Source organism: Chamaea fasciata, unplaced genomic scaffold, assembly GCF_029207755.1.
Source record: "Chamaea fasciata isolate MVZ Bird 193981 ecotype frontalis unplaced genomic scaffold, bChaFas1.0.hap1 SCAF_1, whole genome shotgun sequence".
NCBI lineage: Eukaryota > Metazoa > Chordata > Aves > Passeriformes > Sylviidae > Chamaea > Chamaea fasciata.
Genome location: NW_027094086.1, coordinates 61,543,785 through 61,567,888, shown reverse-complemented (window position 1 = coordinate 61,567,888; position 24,104 = coordinate 61,543,785). Strand labels below are relative to the sequence as shown.

Sequence of the window (24,104 nt, the reverse complement as noted above, 5' to 3'; positions counted from 1 at the left end):
TAATCTGAAAATGTTCCATAAACTTTTAAGAATTACAAGAATGAAAATGGGATTTTTCTTCATTTTTCCTAGAAGTTACTGAGACAATCCCTTAAAAGTATTCAGAAATTCAGTCTTATTCTGAAAAGCTTTAACATAATAAATTTAAAAGCAGTATAAAACAAATAGGAAAATGCTGCAGCTGTTCCCTTATGTTGTAATTTCCAGTACTCTTTATTCATGATGGGTTGACACAGCCAGCAGCCAAGAACCACATAGCTGCTTGCCCAGTCACATCCCACACCCCTCAGCAGGGTGGGGAGAACACAGGAAGAACAAAAGCAACAAAACTCATGGACTTAAAGATAGTTTAATAAGTCAAGGAAAGAGGGGTAAGAAAAAACTCCAAATCAACCAACATGCAAAAACCCAGCACTCACTTCCTCACAAGCAGACCGATACCAACCCACAGTCTCTGAACAGCCACCTTGGAAGTTAAACCCTGCTTCCCCCTTTTCTCTTCCTTTACCTCACAGTGTGATTACTGAGCATAACATTATATGGTACAGAATGTCCTTTGTGCCAGTTGGGTCAACTGCCCTGGAAGTGCCACCTTGCAGCCTCTTGCCCACCCACAGCTTATTCAAGGGGTGAGGACCCAGAGTAACAAAACAATCTTGATGCAGGTGCACTGCTCAGCAACAAGAAAAAAAACCACTGGGGGTTTTTTTTTGCTTATTCACAAATCCAAAACATACAGGCCGCTATGAAGAAATTCAGCTTCATCTCAGACCCGCTACAGTATCATACTGCTAAATCCTAACTCTAAAAATAAACTATCACCAAATGAACTGAAAGTGTTCTTGCAACAGAAGTGTTTTTTATTTACAAATGCTTATAGTAAAGTATTAATATTTAAAAACCTAGCAATTTATTATGTGGAGTAACTACAAGACAATGCACTAAACAGAGAAATTTTCTGCTAATACTAGGAAACTTGCTACTTAGGCCTTCATCAGAGAACCTATTTCTCTAGGCCACCATGATAAACTTGAAACACTAAGGCCACTGACAAGCAGCCTTGCTTCTTTCCTAAAGGTTGCCTAATCTAACAGAAAGAAAGCATTAAAATTAATCTCACTAATTCTAGTATAGCCAAGGACAGTGAGGAATAGTATCTCACTAAGCGGAAACACCTGTATACCCCACCAAACAGAAAGCCACAAAGAACCATGACTGATGACAAGTCACCAGTGGCATGAAGTCCAGCTGGAGGCCAGAAGGCAGCAGTGCATCCCAGGGGTTAGTACAGGTCCAGTCCTGTTCAAAACCTTCATTAATGATCTGGATGATAATGGAGGGCATAACCTCAGCAAGGCTGATGATGACACATAACTGAGAGGGATGCCTGATACACCAGAGGGTTGTGCTGCCATCCAGAGGGACCCTGAGTGACTGGAGCTGGGCTGACGGGAAGCTCAGGCGGATCAACAAGGGGAAGTGCCAAGTCCTGCATCCAGAGAAAAACAAGCCAGGCACCAGGGCATGCTGGGGGTTGGCTAGCCAGGAAGCACATTGGCAGGAAAAGGCCTAGTGGACACCAAGCTGAAGATGAGCCAAAGGCTGATGCTATCCTGGGCTGCAGAGTGCTGCCAGCAGGCTCCACTCAGCACCAGTAGGGCCATTCCTGGAGTGCTGTGTCAAGTTCTGGACTGCCAAGTACAAGAGACACGGGCATATGAAGGGCCATGAAAATGACAATGGTACTAGAGCATCTCTCCTATGAGCAAAGGCTGAGAAAACTGGAACTGCTCAGCCTGAAGAGAAGGCTCAGCAGGGATCTCACCACTGTGCATCAATACTTGAGGTGAGGGTGCAAAGAGGGAGCTGTTTTCAGGGGTGCCCAGTGCCAAGACAAGAGGCAATGGCACAACTGAAGCAGGAGATACTGTCTGAGTATCAAGAAACACACTCTGACTGCGAGGGTGACTGAGCACTGGAATCTCTCAGAGATTTCCCTGAGAGATTGTAGGTTTTTTTACCTTGGAGATATTCAAAAGCCATCTAGACATGGTCCCAGACAATCTCCTCTGGGACTTGAAGCAGGGGTTAAGATCAGCCTAGGCCTCTTCCAGCCTCAGCCATTCCATGATCTGGAAAAAGCTTCTTTACTTAGATGGCTACTTCAGGAACAAGTTAACAGTTAAGGAGGCCTTTATAACACCCAGTGCAATTAACTAAAATTTAAATGGTATGGGACAGGTAAGTTATTAAATACACTTACAGAAAATGGAACAGTAACTAAAATCCCACCTTTTATTTCAAAAGAAAGCCATTTGGTAATAAATTCAAGGCACACAATTTATAAAACAAAAAACCATACCGATTAGAGGTTCTTCTCTTCTGGGATCATTCATAAAATCCTTCAGACAGGTTATGTACCCTGTGAATGCTCTCTTTACTGAAGTAAAAAATACACACATAAAGAGACATTACACATTTTACACATAGTGTCTGTGATATTAAAGGATTTTCTAATGGGAGACCTTAATGGTGACAAAATTCATTTACACTCCGAAATGCATAAATAAAACACGTAAGACCTCAGTCCCCCACAGGAAAAAGTCCAACACTTTGTCTTCCTTACCAATTTTAAACACAAGAATTTCATGTCTTCAAGAAAAGAACCAAATAAGCAAAACAAGACTTCTAACACAATACAGTTCACTGAGGAAAGATACCAAGTTCACATTCATAGCATGTCCCAGGCTGTGTCAATTCTCGTGAAAAAAAGAAAAGCCACCAACCTCCTCCTTCCCTTAAAACCCTAGTACTCATACAACATTCTGGGACTGCTTGTTTGGAGTCTGAAGTTCAAGAATTATACTGCCTTAAGGCTAACAAAGAACACAATCTTTACTAATACAGCAAATATCATTTGAGCCCTGGGCAGCCCAAAGGCTGCACAGACACAGTTGGTATATTCCTGAGTCTGAACTAGCAGTGTTTCAATCAGGGCTCTATCTTGCTCCTCACCGAGTTTTAATAGCCTCATTTTTGCTCTGCCTAAAACACTTCTAAAGCATTCCTCCTCATTTTAGTTTAGAATACCAGCAGAGTTCAGCTAAATATACCTGCAAAACAATCTCAGAGAGGCATAAGTGTATTCAAATGTTGGACATTATAAAAGACCATGATGAAGAGTTAAAATATGTGTATTTAATATGCAAAAAAAAGTCCAGAAGTAGAACTCATCTACCTAATTACATATAACTGACCAATGAATTACATGAGAATAACTAACACTGCTAGTTTCTTCAAATTGGAGCAAATAAGTAGAAATACCACAAGCACTGAACTGTTAGTGTTCTCTTTCCCACTAGGAAGTCAGGTTATGGCTAAGACCCCAACCACAACTTCACAAGAGGGAATTCCATATTCATTCTTAAATATTCATTCCATTAGAAATATGCCTGTGCTGCCATCAAGTCAAACTCCAGGACTGCAAATGAATAAAAACTTCAGTAACCTTTTAGATTAAACCATTTAATGAAAAAACGTCTAACAATTTAACAGTGCTACAAAATACCTTGTGGGACACCTCCTGCCACAGCAACAATTCAGCCCATTCCTACCAAAAGTGCACAGTCTTCTTAAAATCTTTCTACATTTTGGTTGGGGTTTTTGTCGCCTGAGGTGACATGCAGCAGTAGCATGTGACAGAGTCAACATGTAACAAGTTGGTGTCACTTCATTCATCTCCACAGACAGACTTTTATCAATACTTAAATGCACGCATTTGTGTGACTGTGCAGCAGTTCAGTGTGAGCTGGTCATTTCCAAGCTGACAGACAAAGGCACATGATCTTTCAGACTTAATACTGAAAGATGCAAGCAGAGAAAAGTTAAAGGTCTTGTCAAGGTAAGGGCCATTTTCTTCTTGTTTCCTAACATACAACTACTCTTGTTGTAGTATCATCTTAATAGCAGACAACCCATACTGCTCTTGGTTTATATGCTTTTGCTTTGTCATACTTTCACTGTACACTGAACACGCTGCAGTTTTATTAAATGAAAACGTCACCCACTAAAAAATACTAGCTAGATTCACTACGATATTGTTGGATCATCATGAAGACAGAAACTATGTCTCAAATTTGAAAGTCTTTTTGTAAACATACTTGTAACTTCATATTCTCTTAAGATCTCTTTTTTTTTGCATAAATTAACCAGTGCACAAAAAACCCACAATGGTTCAAATGTCTGACAGCTTGCATTGCCTCTTTCTAGACCATAATCAAAACACCTGCTTTAGTCACCACTGAAATAAAATTACTGGTTTCAAAGTTGCATCTGAAAAAGGCATCATTTATATTCAGCTACCTTGTCTGAGCACTCGATACTTCCTCGGAACTTGGATCAGGGCTGGAGAACCTAGGATAAGAGTGTGACAGTCAGATTACTTCTCCTCATTTGCTTTTATTAAGTACTTAGTAGATCACTGAAATATGTTACAAAATTGAACAGTTACCTTAATTTAGCAATTTAATCAGTATTCCATCTGGATAATTTTATTTTTTCATTTCATTGCTCTGAGTCTCCCATTCCACTCCCCTTCCCCACCAACACAAAATGTCAAACACACAAACGTCACAGAAACCCAGAATATTCAATCCTTATTTGATTCTTAAGTGTTTTTCATACTGGATACTTATCTTAACATCATACATGCCAATCAGTATGTGTTCCAGGTACCCAACAAAAGCTTCTGGTCTAAACATTCAGAGCCTAAACATAGTCCCAGACACAATTAATATAGTCATTAAACTACATCTTTTACATATCCATTCCCAATCACTCAGAAGTGAATATTAAGGTGTGCATTCACACTCCTGTTGGATTTCTCCCTTGCCCCTGTCTCCCTCAAATCCACAGACACACACAAACCACCGCACTTTAATGATGTCATCAATATTTAGTAAGTCACAGCATTCAAGATTAAAATAAGGTGATATACTGATACTTATTTGATTGAAAAAGTACAAGTTAAATTAATTATTTGCACATGTAATTCCACATTTTGAAGTAAAAAAGTCAGAACTACAGTCATGGCAAACACAACATGTTGTGTACATTATTTTTTCCCCCTTTCTGCATAAGACAAGGAGTTAAGAGATGGGCATCAAAGCTGTAAATCAAATCAAATCAAGGTTACAAACAATTTGCAAACAACTCTGCAATATTTACCTAAGGAAGGGGTACGGGAAAGCGTATCTCCCTTGATTCCTTAAAATAAATAATGCACCTTTTTCAGCTAAAAGCTTCAAAGTAACTGGTAGCAAGAAGACCCCCAGGCATTCTGCAAGTACAACAATTACCCAATAACAGAATTGTCAGTCAGTGTCTGAAGCCCCAGTTAAGATTCTGGGTCCAGTATGTGCAGACAACATCGCCAAATGCTACACGATACAAATAGGTATACGTGAAAAAGTGTTTTATTTCATTTACTTTGAGGAACAAATTGAATTTACAGAGAATTGCACCAGAAGCAGTTCACAGCACATTCTACCTTAACACGGTTAGAGTTTACAAATATGGTCAAGCTAAAAATCAAGTTGCAGCTGCTGCTATCACCAAAGGTAGCAGATTGGAGGATTGAAAACTCTTTATTTAAAAAAAAAAAAGTTCTAACTGAAGACCATTGCTGCCCAAAGAAGTTTAACAAAGCAGTTTTGATCTTGAAGACTCTCCCATTCAGCAACAGCAAGTTTCCAGGCTAACATTTAATTCACACTTACTAGCCACATGGCTTTGTAACTTTATTAGTAATATATTTCTTAAGCATCTCAAAACCGAACCAAGACAGTATTTTCTCTAAAGCATACCAGACTGATCAATGAGCTTAAAATCAGCTGGGATGCCAGGCTCAAAGGGAAACAATCAACAAAGCAGCCTACTGGTGTTTAGTAAGCAGCAGAATCCCCCAAAGTGCAAATTCCAGGGCCCACAGCGATGCATCCCTAACCAGGTTACTGATGCTGGCATTCATAAAACACCCTCAGAAAACTCACAGGCAACAGTAATTTAGGGGATACAACCGGTGCCATAGCTTCAGCTGAGCAGGACCTTGGGAACACTGAGACAGTGCACAGGCAGCTCACTGCAGAATATCTATCCCCCATTTTCTAGGACTTGTAAGGATGACTACTATCATCCTTGTTCAGTTCAATGGGGATGGAGAGAAGGCAGATGGAGCCCAGCAAAATGGCTACCACAACAACAACCCAGGGCAAATAATTTATGAGAACAAGTTTGTGAGCTGGACTTCTTTAGACTGGTGGAGACTAAGAGGATACATAATAGAATAGCATGGATACCTGAATAGCAGCTACAAGATGTCCAGCCCTGTGTCAATGGGACAAAAACATTAAAAAGTAGCAGCCAGAGATAGTTGCTTCAGGTGCAAAGATTAGATATTAGGATAAAATTCCTCTTTGAACAGGGAAGCAACTACAGACTGATTAAACACAGGTAACAGACTCTGCCTGTGAAGACGTTCAAGGATTCAGCAAGCAAGTGATGATACAGATGATACAGCCAGAAGTGATGACCACTGGCTGTAGTCCTGCTTCAATCAGGAAGTTATGAAATCACCTGATCAATCTCAGGAACTTTCTTCCACCTAATTATTTTATTTAGTAAGACCTATTTTCCAAATACTAGCTATGTACATGAACAAACAAACAACCCAACCCAATGAAACTCCCAAAAAACCCCTTTCCCTTCAATATTCAATTACAGAGTGCTGAACATATAAAAGGTGGAGAACAAAGAAATACCTGTATATGTATTTGTAGTGCACACACATTCCTAATGGTTGTCAAAAATCTTAATAGCCATGTTTCAAAACAAAAGGGCAGTTTCAGACACTGTCAATTCAGCTACTCAGCAGCAAGAAGGATGTCCCGAGCACAGCACCAGAGATTCCCTTTTGAGTATAAAAGGGAAGATGCCAGATCCCACCCTGTTGAGGAACTCCCCAAGAGAAAGGCAGTAAGGGTGTTGAAACAATGTTCCATCTTATACTACTCTTATTACAGCTTCTGGAACATTTTCTCTTCTAGTCTGTAAGTCAGAATAGAACTTCCAGGCTTTTTCTTTGAAGACTTAGTAGTAGTTATCAACCCAAAAACCGCATTCTTATCCATCTTTTAACAGACCCTGAGCATGGAGGGACATGTTAAAACATATCATTTTTTAAAAATATTAAGCTGAAATGCTGATCAGAATACTGGTAAGGTTATCATTGGTGAACACAAGGCAGAATCCACAATATTTGTGCCTTCACTGGAGGAAGAACTTCTCATCAGTGCTCTTTAATGACTGCAGCTTATCTTCAGACTGGATTCTCTCCCTGACTCCAGGTTTTACAGAACAGCCACAATGAAGCTTTCTTTACTCATGGTGCTATTTACAGGTTTAAAGTTGAAGGATATAGATGCAAATTAGTAGACCAACAGGTAAGAACATCCTTTATTACACTTTTCATTTTTATTGCTGTAAGAGCAGGGCAAGCTACCTCTGCATCATACTGTAATGCAAGAAAAATTCCAAAGGCTGTACAAAAAAATTTCATTAATCCACACCTCTGCACCATATCCATTTCACCAATAAAGCTAGGCAGCTCACAAAGGGCTTTAACAGGGCTCATACTCTGTATTATGGCTCTTGCCTGAGCTGACAGTAGTAAACCACTGTATTTTGCTACTGCCCAGTAAATGCTTGCCTATGTGTATATTGGCATGTATATTACCATCATTTAATGCCTCTCACTCAAAGCAAAAAGCTTTCAAAACTTTTTTATTTTGGCCAGTAGACACCGAGAAAAACAAAGTAATATTCACTCCCCTCTGCTCCTTATCCCTGAACACGTGGGCAACTGCCTTTAAAAAAAGCTGAAAGTAATTTTCCATCTGTCCAGTTATATCACTGCAAAAAGGAACCATGACAGAAATTTATGTACTGAGGTATGCTTTGACTTAACACACTTAGTAAAGTCTCAGAACTTCAGCATCTTCTATTTCCACATCTTCCATTATGTTGCTCTCCTCTGAACTGCTGAAGAGGGTAAAAAAAAAAAAAAAAAAAAAAAAAAAAACCACCACAAACAACAACAACAAACCCACCCCAAAACAACCCAAACTATCCAATTCTGTCATTAACACAAAAATAGTTTGTGGATAGTTTCGCCATATGGAAATTCACAAGGTAATGCGATGAAGAAAGATGGCCTTCCTACGGGAAGCGGAACCCTTCCAAAAACATTTGCATTTCCTCACTTAATTGACTTCAGAGCCAACATGACTGTACACTCACACAGGTTACACACACTCACCATTTCTGGATTATCAAGTAACTTTTGATGGGTTCAGAAAGGATACATGGCAGAGGCCATTTGGAAACACTCAGAATCCAAATACTTCATCTTTTTAAATTGTGGTTAACTAATGGCAGGCATTTGGTTTACAAGGGAGGTGTTTTCCTTACTGACAAAAGAACTTCTTTTAATTCTGCAGCAAGGAAGAAAATGCAGATGTTGGTGTAAAACATTCTAAATATGTCAGGCCTCATCCTGTGAAGCACCTGTTCCTTTTCAGACAGTGTACATTTCAGACACTTGTCAGGTATTGTCCCAAATTATTTCCAAGAAAACTTATCTTTCATTTTCACAACATTTTTTTTCCTGGTTCTTTGAACTCCAATTCTGTGAACATGCTGTCACATTTCAGTCTCACTGGAACATTAGATAGCATGAACATTAGAACCAGATTGCAGATCCAGCAACAATAACAAAAGCATCTCAATCTATATATTGAAATAAAATCAGATTCATACTTTACATGGTGCACCTAATTTCAGAACAGCCCTACTTTCCATGCTCATTCACAAAACTTTATTACTGAATGTAATAATTTTTGTTCATGCATACTTCCTAGGTCTGTAAACAGTAAAAAAACCCCAGCTACTTAAAATAAAGGGTAACAGCTAGACAAATTCGTAATTTATTCTTTTGTATCAGTGACAGAGCACAATGAATTTATTGGATCTGCTGGACCTTGGAGGAGAATTATTTATATATTTGGTAATATGTCCATGGGACAGTTCAAGGAGTTCTACATATATATTGACTATATAATTCTGCATTGCAGTTCCCAACACCTCTGAAAAGATACTTTAAAAAAGCTTTTCTACTTGTAAAAAAACCCAAAGCAGCACGACCGAAACAAACAAATTTCACCATGTCAAATTTCAGCCTCTTTGGACAAACAAACCCTACCAGTAGCTTCCAAATTGACCTTCCACATCTTGATCTTCAGTGAAGCAGAATGTAATAGATAGAGTAGAATAAAGGAGACACCAATAGTAATAATAATTTTCTATCAGAAGTAAGTTTCTGATCACTTCAAAATGATTGCTGAGGCAGAGAACTTTCTGGATAAAAGCACATCTTGCAATGCTTCTGACATGTGATACCCTGTGATGCTGGGACTCCTCCAGAAGTTACAGCTGACTTGCTTACCAAGGCTTCTAGATTCTTCACATTAATAATCATATATTTTGACTTCTTGTTCTGCAGGATCCATGCCAGTTGAAAGATTCCAAGTCATGACATTTCCAAAGCTACAGCATTTGCAGCGTGCACACACTTTTAACCCATGGAATAAGTCTTAATTCTCCACAGAGCACTGAGACTGTAGGACATACAGTACTAAAGCCATAGGTCTTTGCAACAGGCTCTTGGCATTGCATCACTCTTTTCACACTCTTGCTGACACAACTTCTGTCCTCTTATTCAAGTCACACTATCTGGCACATGCACCCCATACATTATTCCTCCAAAACCAGATTTCATGATCTTTTATGATCTCTTCATTTAATGAGTATTACTTTTATCAATCATTTCTGACATGGAATTCAAAGAAATCTGTAGAAAGTGTCTTCCACTAAAAGCCCTTGACCAGAGCCACACAAATCTGTTCTTGTTGCTGAAGTGTGAATACAATTTTATAGCACTTGAATCCAGGGGACTTTGAGAAGACTTGAAAGTTTTCACAACTCTTCAAATTCTGTCAGAGAGCTTCATTACCAGGGCTGTTGAGGCGAAATCTTGTAACCGTTCTCACACTTGACTGACACGTCTTGCACTAGTTCCTCTTATCAGCACAAAACCCTGAGAGCAGCTAATGAAGTCCAGTCTCTTAGAAAAGGGCCTCTGACCAGTGTTTTCCCAGATCTTTCTTGCACGTTGATTCTTCAGGGCCAGTTAAGCGGTGAGCTCAGCCTGCAGCACCTCCCTCAGCACAGGACTGACACCATCACTCTTCCCTGTGCAGATGTGTATTTTCAGGCACCTTTGACCAACTTGGTTCAAAGAGGCTGAGAGGTTCAAAAGACACTGGGGAACAGATGACAGAGGTGGAATGTAAGCCTTGTTTCTTGGGAGAACAGGCTAAGAAGATAAAGTAGAAGTGAAAGGCTTGTTTCTTGTGTGACTGACTATAACCATTTTGGTTTTTAATAATCTCATTGACTGTTATCATTATTCCCACATCTGCTTATGCCTCTGCTTCCGGTAAGGAAAGATTTTCTTTTCCACTGTGAGCTAGATATACACCACATTTTTAACTTTTCACCACAACTCTTACTTTCACTGACCTATTACAGTCTGGATTCACATTCTCAGTTTCTGGGGGAAAAGACACCCCATCAATTGAATTTACCTTGAATACATCCTTGCTCCTCCAAGTCCACTACAATAAAGAGAGGCAGAACATTCTCGTGATGCAGCCAAGCAGCTTCAGCACTGGCAGAGCTGCATCTGCAACAGTGCTGTTAGCCTGCTGATTTAGCTTCTCAGCATTCTGCCTGAAGCTCAGCAGTGAGTGCATCAAGCTGACAGACAAATGGCAGACAGTTTAGCCTGGGAAGGTGAGAAACTAAAACACTGACTATACACATAAAAATATACACATATAAATATTTATATGTGAAAAGGCATAAGTAAGGTTTCACACTAAAACAATTCTTTGCTCAGCAGTTCACTAAACAGAAACCTCAGAAGAATGTTCAGCATATTAAGAGAAACAAGAGTTACAGACATACAAATCGGCAGATGCAAATACCTGAACTGTTAGAAAAGCAACAAAACAGCAAATCCCCAAGCAATATCTATCCTAGGAGGCTGGAAGAAAAAAGTATACTTACAATAGAAAGTCTTGCGTCTCAGGCTTTTCTCTCGCTTTAATTATGAAGATGCAAGTCATCCCAAAATAAAATAAGAAAAAGAAATTAATGTGCTGCATCACACGAAGAAAAAACCCAGCACTTCCGGAAATTTTTGCAGATGAATTTTGCGTTACAGGCCAAAGTTTCCACTGCCAAATAGGAAAAATTCGAGCCTTTATGATTTTCTGCAAAAGCTGGAAGTACTGACAAAGCTGTGCTTACAGTCAACACAAGGTTACTCTCAAGAAAGCTCTGTTATTTAATGAAGTTTTAAGAGGTGATTGTGGCTTGCAACACAACATCTGAAGGATGCCAGGAAAAACTAAAGAATGATTACAGCTCCTAAGTGTAACTACAGAATGTGTAGCTTCAAGAACAATTTAAAAAAAAAAAAAAAAAATCTCACCCCAAAAGGAAAAACTAACTAAAAGCAGCTTCCCCACCATTTTGAGTAGATTTGGTTAAACCTTAAGGCTAGCCAAATCTCAGGAAAAAACATTCATATCATGAAGAACAGGACAAGTGTCTTTCACTGGCTGAATCCAGAACAGATGTTTGCTTTTTAGCAGAATCTAAAGAAAAGAGGAACTTAAATTTCCATTTCATAGCTAAAGCAATCCTGACGCATTTTGAGAATATTCTGGCAGGGAAACAAACTTGTCATTTATACAAGAATGGAACAATAAGTGTGATCATTCTACCACTACAGCAGCTGTCTGTCCAGAGCAGTCCACGGAGTTAAGTGCTGTATTTTCAATATTCAGTGGCACAGGAGAGATGCTGGACATGGGTGTGACATTTCAACAGGAAGCAAGACTGATATAACAGTTAATTGTCTGAGAAGCCAGGCAGCAGTACTTTCATGGCAGTCATAAGATAAGGAAGTTACCTAAGCCCCGGTATTGCTACAGGCAGTGGATGGTTTTGTATAAACTCAGCAGGATTTCGTAAGCTTAGAAATACAGACACAGTATTCCTTGCAGCTATGCTGTTCCAAGTGCTTTTGTTACTCATTCTCCAGTTTTACAACAAACAGCTGCTAATACCATGTTTTTCAGACAAGTGCAGAAAACATTAGCAACTGTGAGCTGCTGCTCAAAGAGAATTTCCTCCTGACTATTTTCAGACAATCAACTTTGACCGAAGCTGGGTTACTGCTTTTGTTAATAATAGAAATGCAGTTTCACAACTGAAGCTAAAGGGTCCATTTTACTTGTGATCCCTGCTACCAGATCAGGAATTAAGATTCTCACACATTAGGTAAGAAACTTATTCTCTGTTCTGGTACAGGGATTGCAACAGCTGTTTTTGAGCTAAGACTATGAAAAGTTAGAGTAACTTTTGGCAAAGTGTCTAACTTTGAGAAGCCAAAACTCAAAAACTACTGGTTTTAAGGGCCCAAACCTTCCGTGCACATTGTAATCTGTACGAGCTACTGCATAACGTAGTTGCCCACACAATTCAGGTTCACAGGTTACCTAACAGAACAGTTTTAAGTGCATAGTTAAGCATTACATGAACATAATTTAGTTTTTCTAAAACATAGACAATCTTGAAATACACCAGTTAGATACACAAGGATACTCATGGAAATCCTACTTATTTTAATTCTTCAAGCTCATAATAAGCAGATCAAGTTTTGGGGTTTTGTTTGCCTTCTGTTTGGTTTTCCCCTCAAAAGGAAAGCTCCACAATTGAAGTTCCTCTGGATCATAAAGATATGCTGTAGAACACAACAGCATGCTTTCTGAGACCAAATATAAACAATCCAACAGCAAGGTAATTTTTCCTGTAACTAGCTATGTTAGCATTCCAAGTATCGACACAAAAATATCTAACTGAAATGTTTAAGCATCAGTGGTTGACTTTACTGCCACAAAAAAAGGACAGAAAAGCTGCTTCCACATCAGGTATTTCAACCACAGGTTCTGTGGCACAACAATCAGGGGTAAGAGGTAGAAGAAATGAGAACACTGAAATGGTGAAGACAAAGACTAACAGCTCCCTTCACAGATTTGAACAATCCTTGTTTCTAATCAGCCTGTAGAGTCTTGAATACAGATTTTTCTCCTTTTGGGACATGGCAGGCATTTCTACCTATCTAACTCCAGATTTGAAGGGAGGGCCAAGAAATGTCAATCATTGATTGAACCAGAACAATCTCCATCTGTATTCCAAACAGATTTCACAAAACAGGCAACGCTCATCTGCTGATGCCATATCTGCAAAGGGCTGACCCAAACATAAGGACAAAAAAGATGTTCCAGTCTAGGATTTCCTTCCCAGCAAACTGAGCTATAAAACCAATACATATTTACAAAACCATAACAAATTACATCACATACCACCATATTCCAGGTATATACACAGCAGGTGTATTTTATTGGGGGACCATTGTCTCAAAAAAACTAGATTTTTCCTCAGTTGTGGAAAAAAACCCCAAAAAGGCCAAACAAACCCATCTTTCATGCATTATATTCCTCACTACTCTCACAGGCTTGGTTAAATTAGAAGGATTAGCAAACTGATATCAATGCTGTTTTCCAAACATTTTAACATAATAGCTAAAACTAAAATAAAACTGTTTTTCAAAGTACCCAATGCCAGCCAACTGCATTTTTCAGAGCCACAAATTATACACACATCTATAAATACTTCGGCTAATTCACTTTCTAGAACTCCCCATCCCATTCATACCTGTCTGCCATGAAGCCACAAAACCCCATCATTATGCAACTATCCAGGGGTCACACAGCACTCAATGCACAAGGTACACACAGCCTTGTACTGGGGTCATCCCAGCCACACAAGCTTTTGGCCATCAGCACCTTTCTGACAAGGGACTGGCCTCATGAACTAACAGCACTAGAAAAAAAATTAGAGATAAAACAAAGGTATGCAGAAACAAGCTAGATAAATATCTTATGTACCTATTCGACATCCAGAACAACCAAACTACTCAGGTTGAAAAAAAAAGAGATAAAAAAATCAAGTACATTGAAAGTCCACTGAAGTATTCCTACTAATCTGTCAGATACCCAAGCTTTACTACTGCTGCTATTCAAAATAACACATTTTACTTTGAATAGCTACAGGAAACACAGGCCAACTAAATGAGAATCATTTCATATATGTAGCATGAGTTTACATTTGTTTCCTAATGTTTTCTTAATGACTGTCCTTCTGATGAAAGGCTTTTTCTTACATTTTTGAAACACCTTCTCATTCAGACAAACACAGAGTATTTTTAACAATGCCATTTTAAAAACAAATGGGGAACTGAGAGAAAAAAGGCAATCTGACTGAAGTCATAAAAATGGCTAATGGATTGCTCAAGCTAGTACTGTGGTTTAGGAAAAGGACTGCTGCTTTCTTTTCATTTTGTTATGTTGTCAGGACATCCTTTGGTATTATTTTGAACAGGAGCTCCTCCAGTAAGGAACAAGCTAAGAGCTATTCACTATCTACACCTACCCTGCAATAAAAAGAAGCATAGGCTCAGGACTTTTATAGTCATTCCAAACCTAGTGGTACAAAACCCTGAAATCAACCTATGAGTTCTCATCTTTTTCTACCAAAGCACGCAACAGATTTCATAATTTAAAGAAAGAAATTGGAGATAACTGAAAAACATGTTGGTGTGAGCTTGGAGAGTTATTCCTACAGTAATGCAGCTGTGTGACTGACCACAACTCCACGCACCAGATCTCACATTACCAAAAATCCAGTTTTCAACCTGCCCTACTCTTGTTCACTATCACTGAAAAGGCTTCAGGGACACAAGAAACTTGGACAGATTTAGCCCAGCCTACATCCAAGCGTAAAACAGATGAAAACTATGTGCAGTTTTTCTAAGAAAATAAATGCTGGGTTTCATACTTTTTAAGGGAAATCCAGCCATAATGAGATTGCTAAAAAGGTTAGCAAAAAAAAAAAAACAAACAAAAAAAAACCCACACCACAAAAGCAAAGGAATTCTTTGCATCAGCAGGAACATTTGGCAGGACATGAGAAATACAACTGTACTTCTACTCCATCAACAGGGAATAAATATACACTATCCTGGGAGGAATCAAAAGGGGCTTGAGAAAGTAGAGCCACTGACTCAAACAAGAATCAATGCTATTAAAGTGCTCAGTCATTAAGAAAACATCAGAACAGATTCTTCAGTGCCACAACAGTACAATATAATGACAGCAAAGTTGTACAGACAACTGAGTTATGTCTCACCTTTACAGACTGAGAATGTGGTGGAATTTTAAACAATCAACAGCCAAAGGTTCATTCACACAGCATTTGTAAAAGCCTCATCTCTAAATACACCCTCACAGAAGGTTGCTTAATTATTTAATGCCCTTGCCTGTTTTGTGCTTAAACCAGGTTGTTGTTATTAAGATGCTTCAAACCAACACAAGTATCAGACTCGATAGTTAAGTCTATGTAACTCCTTCAGGAAATCAGAACTGGTGTTACTATCAAAGTAAAGAGCTCATTTTTTCAAAGTACAGGTGAGTTATGTAGACCTGGAAGACAGAACAATACTTTTACCAACTGTATCCGAAAACAAAAAGTTGAATTCTTTCCCCACCTGCGGCTCCCGTGTAATTGAAATGTTAATTTCACAATTAGCACACATTTACCTTTAGGTGTAACTGATGATTCAAGTTACATGCTGCACAAAGCAGAGTTGTAAGATTTGTTCATCTTTTTCTTGGAATATTTCAAGCAAATTACTGTTACAAATCTACCAATAAGTTAGATAAGCACTTGAAGCTGTGTGAAATCAAGTACTGAACTTGCAAGAGTCCCGGATTTATAATTAAATCTGCATACACATTTAATATGGAAAAGGTTTACCTTCCTATGCTTTGCCCCACGATAGTGTGACTGCAGACTAGTAGCACACGTACAGTAAATTTTACAAACCTGAAAGAGAAAAATTGAAAGCACATCTTCAGTTACCCTAAGAATATTCTGCCGTTGGTGAATTATAAAAAGGCAATACATCTGTTCCTACAGTGTAACTGTAGGTCTTCTTTGGCTCAAACAGTACAGTTTGCACGACTTTTAGGAGAGCAGCTTACCACTAAAGTGTCCAAAAATACTATGCGAACCTGTTCAAACAATACTTAAACACACATTTAAATAAATCAGGTGGTGAGAAGTTTTTAAGAGCTACACCCTTCTCTGCTACCAGCACTTTCTGAATTCTTAATTTTCTAAAGTTCTCCAAGCTGGAAAGCCAGCAAAAAGTGCAGTGCAATGACAAGAGACGAACAGAGGCAAAATTACACGCTAGAATAACTCCAACTCCGTTCATTGTCCATTCACAGCTACGTTAAAGGCATCAGAAAAACAACAGATGAAGACACATGCGTTTTATTAAGATCCACAGACACGCAGATACCGTTGCAATAATTAACAGAAGACAATACAGATGCACTAGTATTTCTTACTGACAAATTTAACGCGTTGTGACCCGGAGCTGCAGCTTTTCGAGACCAATAAGCTTTTGCGGCCGCCTATCAGAAATACCCAGCAAAGACTGCAAAGGCTGCAGTTAAGAACCATTCACCCGTGGCTGCTCAAGAACGACTGCTCGACTGCTGAGCCCAGCAGCTCTTCCAGGGACCGACCACGTTACTCCCCACGTTACTCCCCGCGTCGCTTCCAGGTGTGCCCACGGCGCCCGGCTCGGCTCCCGCGGCCGGGAGCGCGGTTCCCACTCCCCGCACACCTTCCAGGGCCTGCCCGGGCTGAAAACCCACCAAAGACACTCACTCACTTCGCAGTAAAAATGTTGTTTCTTGGGGTCCGCGTTGCCATCTTCTGCCTGAACTTCCTCAGGCACGGCGCTCATCCTGCACGGCCGGGGAAAAAAAAAATAAAATAACAACAAAAATAAAACCAACTCTTGTTCACACGGCGCTTTAAAGCGACGAGCTGGGAGCGGGGACCACGCCTCGGGCGGACGAGCTGGGTTATTATTTTGCTATTTAAGCGCTATTGTTTTATTCTGCGCACCGATCCGCATCTTGCACCGCCGGCGCAGCCTCAGCATCCGGGAGCTCGCGCCCGCCTGGCCCCCAGAGGGTTCGTCACTTCCGGCACCGTCGCAGCCACGCCCCCAGGCCGGCGGCCATTGGCGGGCAGCCCTTCGCCCAGGCCAATGGGAAGCCAGCGTCGCGGCGCGCTCCCGGCAGCAGGCCACGCCCCTGGCGTCAGGCCTCTCTCCCCGTGCCCGGCCCGGCTCCGCCTGGACTGAGGGAGAGAACCGGGACCAGGCCAAGGCGGATAGTGGGGCAGCGTAGGAGAAACCCGGGGAGGAGTTCAAGGGGAGGACGCTGGGACCAGTTCAGGGGGGATACTGGTATCAGTTGAGACCAAGAGAGGATACTGTAACCGGTTCAGACCAGGGTGGATGCCTGGACCTGTTCAGGATGGATTCTGGGACCAGTTCGGGCTGGGACTGGGCAGTGGGGCCAGTCCAGAGCAAGTACGGGGAGAGGGCCAGGGTGGACAGATACTGGAACAAGTCCAGAGGGAATACTGGAACCAGTTGAGGCCAGGGAATGCTGGCCTCACTGCCAGGGGTTATTGGGCCCGGTACAGTGAAGGGGCAAGAAACTCCGCAGCAGCAGCAGCTTTCATTTAAATGCAAACATTTTATTTTAAAATGTCTCTGCTTTACGCTTCTGCCTGGTAATAAATGTAAAATATAATTTAAGAAGTACACTGGAAAGTTCCTTCTAAAAGCAGGCTGAGGAGTCAGTACAAAACACAACAGAAAAGTGCGCCGGGTTTAAACAACATGCCAGGACGTCAAATCCACAGGTCACTGCCTGGTTTGAATCAGCCACAATATCTTTTACAGGTATATTATTGATACTCCTATGCACAAAGCAGCACAGCCAGTGGTGCTGGTTGGGTTACACATTACCAAGGGTGATCCCACAGGATTCCCTGGGCTGGCTTCCCCGGGGCTGGAGCTGTACCTGTCTGCTGCTTCATCTCCCCGGATGGGCAGCATTCGTCACATGCCCCAGTGCAGGCATTACCTGCACCATTTAGAACATTTTCAAGTAGTGCTGGGGTGGTTGCAGTGTTCTGTCCAGAAATACACCCTCCCCAAAAAAGTTTTGGGGGAGCATGAAGTGCCAGGTAGGCCAAAACTGTTGGCAGAACTCCGTGCACCTGTTTGTTAATTGTAGAACCAAAGAATGGTTTGGGTTGGAACGGATTTTAAAGATTATCCAGTTCCAATCCCCCTGCCATGGGCAGGGACACCTTCCACTAGACCAGATTGCTAAGAGTGAATCTTGTCCTCCACTGTGTTTCTTCAGGAGAAGCAGGAATGGCACTTTTAATACAGGATTCTAAGTGGAGTGTGATGGCAGATTATACCCCTTTGGTTATGATGCTACTGGTACCTGGACATTTCTGTAACAGCCTTTTACATGGAGCCACATTAAAATGGTTGATCATTTTTTGTGGTTTTAATCTCAAAATTTGAAATGAACTAATTGAAAACACTGCACTGTACATGTCATCTAATGCTTCCATACCCTTCTTAGTTAAAAAAATAAAAAAATTGCAAATTAAAAGTGCAATTGCACAGTGAAAGAATAAACTCATGTAGAAAAAAAAAAATGAGAAGCAAAAGAAGGAGAAAATTAATTCCTTGATTTTTTGAAAAAGAGGCCATGTCTAAAGAAAAAAGGATTTGGCAAAGTATGTACTTTGCAGCACTAAACTGTTGGTGGTGGCTGGGGGTTTCTTGGCAGTACAGACTCCTGAAGAGGGGCTGTTTCACCAGCAGAGTGACCTTTTTTCTGGTTTTGGGGATACAGCTGTTATTAGTGGTACCTCCATCTTAATAAAGAGGGAAGAGAAATGAGGAATTGCACTTCTGCCTAACACTGTTCTTTCGGCAAAACTTTTGAAGTATGCGTAAAATGGAAATAAAGCTAAAATAAAGAGACACAGAAATAAAAAAGGACGGGGACCAAAAATGTACCGTCCTATGCAATCAAAAAGGTGGAAAAGCTAGAGGAGGAAAAGGGAATTGCCTTTTAAGGAAGAAAGTGTTCTTTGGTTTTCTGAAGAAGAAGTTCAGAGGGGAGAGGGTGTGAGGAAGAACCCTTTCAGAAGAGGGAAGTTTGTTGACCATGCAGACGAATAATCTTCTTAGCTATGATGAGACTAGAAACAAAACCGAATACTGTTATTGAGAACTGAGATAACTTTTGCCTTTTTGGAGTTCTTTCTAGAAAGACAAAATTTAAAAAAAACCCCAAAAACTACAACAGTTGATGCTTGCCTCTCCTTATTTCACATTTTAAATCAACACAGGGAGGATACACATGGTCCAAAACCCTAAAAAAAATAGAAAGGAAAAAAAGAGGTTCAGAAGGGAGAGCTCACACCCTCCTGTGAAACAAAATGAGGAGCTCTAGACCAGAACTTCACCTGATTTATTTTAGCATAGCCTTTTAATTGCTGAAATACAATGAATAAGGCTTGCCAAGCAGCTGATGTTCTTTCTATTGCCTTCTGCAACGTTTTTGTTTACCATAATTCTACCAGTACAAATATGAAACTGGGGTTGTCCTTGGACCCCTGTTGCATCAAGAAATCTTGAAAAACTTCGCACTACATAGTTAGAGCATCAACTGCACAATTACCAGCAGCAAGAGAGTTAATGCACACACTGAATTTTCCAGAGTTTGGAAAACTACCCCCAGGAAAGGAACAGGAGCATTTCATGCCTCCTAGAATGATGTTTTCAGTCTGATTGAGAAATGCATCTTAGCATTGAAATGACTCAATCCTTGTTTCCAAGAAATTATTTTGAACCTGAAAAGTTATAAAATCAGTTCTACAGGGGAAAAAAAAAAAAAATTCAGACCACAGAATTTTTAACAGTGGGTGAAGAATTAATGCTCTAGTCACAGAATAATTATGCCTTGATGACAGTATATCTTTTCTCTCCCCAAAATTTGTCTTAACAATTCTTTTCTCTACTTTCTTTCCAAACTTCCACTCAAAGAACATCTTTGCCTAAGCACAAGCAAGTGCTTGGATCTCCAGACTTTTGGGTTGGTTTTTTTGAAAGTACTTTGTGTGTTAAGACAGTATTTCAGCCTGTCACTGATGACTTTGTTCAGAGGCATTTCTGATAGCACAGTAGGGAAATGTATTCGTAGTGACAAGAACATGCCAGATGTCACTGAAACATGACAAAGACCTGTTTGTCAGGGTGGTAGTGCCTACAAACATAAGTTACCCGGTGCAGCCCTCATGTATGAATCTCCTTCAGCTGGATAAAACCCTTGTGACTACAACCTGAGCATGGCCACCTGCAGTCTTGCTCACTACATGTTACAGACACCTGTTTCAGTTGTGACACACAATTTCACACAGGAATTGGCAAGATTTAGAAGAAGGAACTCCAAGGAAAGTCTCCTGTTTTAGTGAGAAATTTTCTACAGTCGAGTTTTGGTTTAGGATTTTTGTCTCAGCATGATCAGAATAGTACTTCCATTTTGAATGTTTACACTCAGAGAGAGTAGAGAGAAAGAGAGGAAACGAGCAGATAGAGAAGACAAGAAAATTAGTATGGATCTATACTCCTGTCATTTTGAGGCTGGTTTTCTTGGTTAAGTGACACTCAAATGAGAGAAAATAAGTATGTTAATTTTTTTTACCACTACCTAAGGCAATATATGTGCATAGGTAGGGGAAATTATGCCTTTTAACTATTTTAATTAAAATGTAACGCCTTTTTAAGACAAAAGAATGGGTTTCCTGAAATAACTAGAGTAAGTGAGGTTGTCCTATTTAAGTTCCAGTATGGCTTCAACACAGAGAGTTCAGAAGAGCTTCTAGGCAGCAAAGCTGATCTTATCCCACAGAATATTCCTTGCCTCAGGCTTGTTGCCTCTTAAGGATTTTAAGCACTAGGAATTTCCAGAAGAATTGCACATGCCAATCTCTATACCATATCAAATGATCAGCACTCAAAGGCTTACTAAACTGACTGATGCTTTCATGTCAGACTTCCCTATCCCATCCAGAGCAGCCTCAGATGTAAGAACTTTAGGAATACCCGACTGTTTCAATAAAGGGTGGGTGAACCACAGACTTAAACTTTGCATTAGTAGGTTACAATCAAAGAGTAGGAAGTTAGTCTTTCCCACGGTGAATTTAGGTACAGGCCCTTAATCTTTCATTTCCCTTGTTAAATCTCCAAGCGGAGGACAACTGAAACAAGCTTACCACCACTCACACAGTGCTGCCCTCGCTCAGAACTTTTGAAACAAAGCTTTACTTTGGTATTCAAAGATTTTAAAATCAATGTAAATTATTTATAGTGTTACTGACAGTGGAGGTCTGCCCCAGTTTCAGTCACTATGTAAGTGCAGTAAAATCCATTCTTTTTGCTGTTCAAGCTTACCCCTAGCTCAAATCATGTTGATTCTCAGTAAAAGTAGTGGCTTTCAATCGTGTTAGAGTAGAATTTGTATGGTGCTCAACAGCTGTCCACTGGCAGCTGAAAACGCGTCACATTCTCAGTGAAGTCAATACCTTGATCAGCAGGTTTAGCACTGGTAATAGTCTCTGCTCTCTGTGGACCAAGTAAAATCCCAGGGGGCGACACCTTTTGCAGCTTTTAGAACTGCTCACCTTCCATACCAAAATATACCCTCCCCAAAGATCAGGGAATTCATGAGTCCATTCTGTCTCAGCCTCTGGAGAATTTATGGCTGAGGACGTTTGAATGCTATTATCAGTCAGGCATTTCTTTCAGCCTGAATGGTCCAAGTTCCTATTAGGCAACCACTTGACTAGGCATTTCTTCTACAAGAATAATTTTTTATTGTTGCTACAATAAATGCATTGGGAGGCTCCTAGAACAGACATTAGGGCTGTGCTGTAGGGATACAAATACCAGTTCATTAAGGCTCAAAGCTAAATAACAGTGATTTTAAATATCTTAAATCCTACTTCTCAGTGCTAGTTTTCACAATAATACCAAAGCAGCAACAACCACTAAGAAAATGTAACCATTTTAAAGAACTGTTCTGTCTTTCATCCTATTTACTGGTCAATGCGAGTGGGTCATTAATGTCTGCATACAAAATAAGTTTTATAAGATTAAATCAGTGGTAATTTAACAGGGTACAATGCAAGTTCAGATTTCAGTCCAAACTCAGTTCAGGGCACATACCATGAGGAAAGGATGAAGTTAGATCTGTGCCTTAAACAAAAATGGCAAGAGATTATTTTAAGCATTTATTTCCTCTGCTTCCAAGTGCTTAGAAGGAACTGGTCTTTGTTTACTACCAACAAAGGTTAGCAATTGTCCAAAAAGGGGATAAACTGCTGATCTCTTCATAAACCCAGTTCTTGGGAGATTGCTGCACTGCATGTGTGATAATTTAAACTAGAAAAATTCTACTGATACCACTTTTTTCTGTGTGTGAGACCTGAAGTAAGAACTCGGCCACAAATTAAGTGAGTCAAAATCAAATGCGATGCGCAGGATGAGTGTGTTTTTCTTGGCTTCAGACTTTATGGAATAATAAGGAAACAAACATGACTGCACTTACATAGAAGGAAGTCAGAAAGTGGCATCTCACTTTTGAGTCACACATTCATCCATCCACCTAGAAACCCATTACATCTCACATGTCAGATTACATTCCATTACATGCAGAAACTTCACCTACCTCCATAATAACGATCAAGACGTGTAAAATGTCTCTGGGTTTGTTGGAAACATGAGAAAAATAATTCTAACTGATATGTGCCAGGAAAGCCTGGGAGCGGATAGAATTAAGAAAAAAAACAATTAATTTTGTAACAGGGAGAACTTCAGTGAATTTCTGTTGTTAACATAAATTGCTTCTGCACTGAAGAGAGAAACCTGGCTGGTAAAGTTCTCCCACTCGTGTCACAGCAGGTAATACTTCTAAGCACAGACAAGGCTTTTGGTGGCACAGTCCTCTCCAGAGTTGGACCTGGTGTAACCACTCCCATTATGCAAAAGGCACCAGCATGTCCACATGAAGATAACATTGTTTTACAGTCACACTGCATCAATGCAAATGTTTTGAGAAAGTGCAAGGCAGTGTGAAACCAAGCCCAGGTACTCTCATTCAGAGGGGTGCGACAGTGATTCCAAATGTGGAATTGAAAAAGCAACTTTTCAGAGGTCAGGCAGGTGTGTCCCCCCACTTGCTCCCAGCCATCAGTTCCCACACTACCCTGTCTCTCCATAACCTCGTTTCTGGCCAACAGCTGCACAAGCTGGACTGGAGAATATTACAGGGTTAATAACACAGCCCTACAAGCAGCTCTGAGGCACAGGGTAGAGTGTCTGACACCAGCACAAAAGCAGTGCCACTGCTACGTGCCAAGCAAATGACTATAGCAGCAACTCTGTGAGAGCAGAGAGCAAGCAACTCTGCTGCTTGTAATTCTGTAGGTAGTGAAGCAATGAGGCAGAGGTTGTGCAGCAACACTGGTTTATGGCAGTCTCACTCTGCATGAGGAGCAAATTTACTTGCCCACAAGTACTTTTGCAGTTTGGCTTGAATTTATGTGATGTGGACAGTGGTGTACTGGAGAGCAGTGTAAATTCCACACTGCGGTCTCACTTCAGAATGGGGTCTGATATTGCATTGCAGCCACTGGCAGGAGTATTAAAGCAAGGATATAAAGACTGTCTCAGACAAGAGGCAGCACATGGCCAACAGGGAGCTGATGTACCTCTGACACAAAAAAGGAAGCATTCTCATGGCTTGGATATAGTCAACTGGACAACAAGAGATTTA

At 40.3% G+C, this 24,104-nt stretch overlaps 1 protein-coding gene across 1 annotated transcript in view; it reads right to left on the bottom strand.

Annotated features, from left to right (window-relative positions):
* LOC136290446 (uncharacterized) overlaps nt 1-17,344 on the bottom strand; it is a 28,349-nt gene extending 11,005 nt beyond the window's left edge. Inside the window, exons 1-6 of the mRNA XM_066184861.1 lie at nt 17,290-17,344; nt 17,051-17,126; nt 16,123-16,191; nt 11,245-11,278; nt 4,363-4,413; nt 2,363-2,440 (exon numbers count right to left, since the gene is read on the bottom strand). Of these exons, the coding sequence (XP_066040958.1) occupies nt 2,363-2,440; nt 4,363-4,413; nt 11,245-11,278; nt 16,123-16,191; nt 17,051-17,125 (307 nt within the window). The 5' untranslated portion in view covers nt 17,126; nt 17,290-17,344. The remainder of the gene's footprint in view (nt 1-2,362; nt 2,441-4,362; nt 4,414-11,244; nt 11,279-16,122; nt 16,192-17,050; nt 17,127-17,289) is intronic.
* Between the last annotated feature and the right edge of the window lie 6,760 nt (nt 17,345-24,104).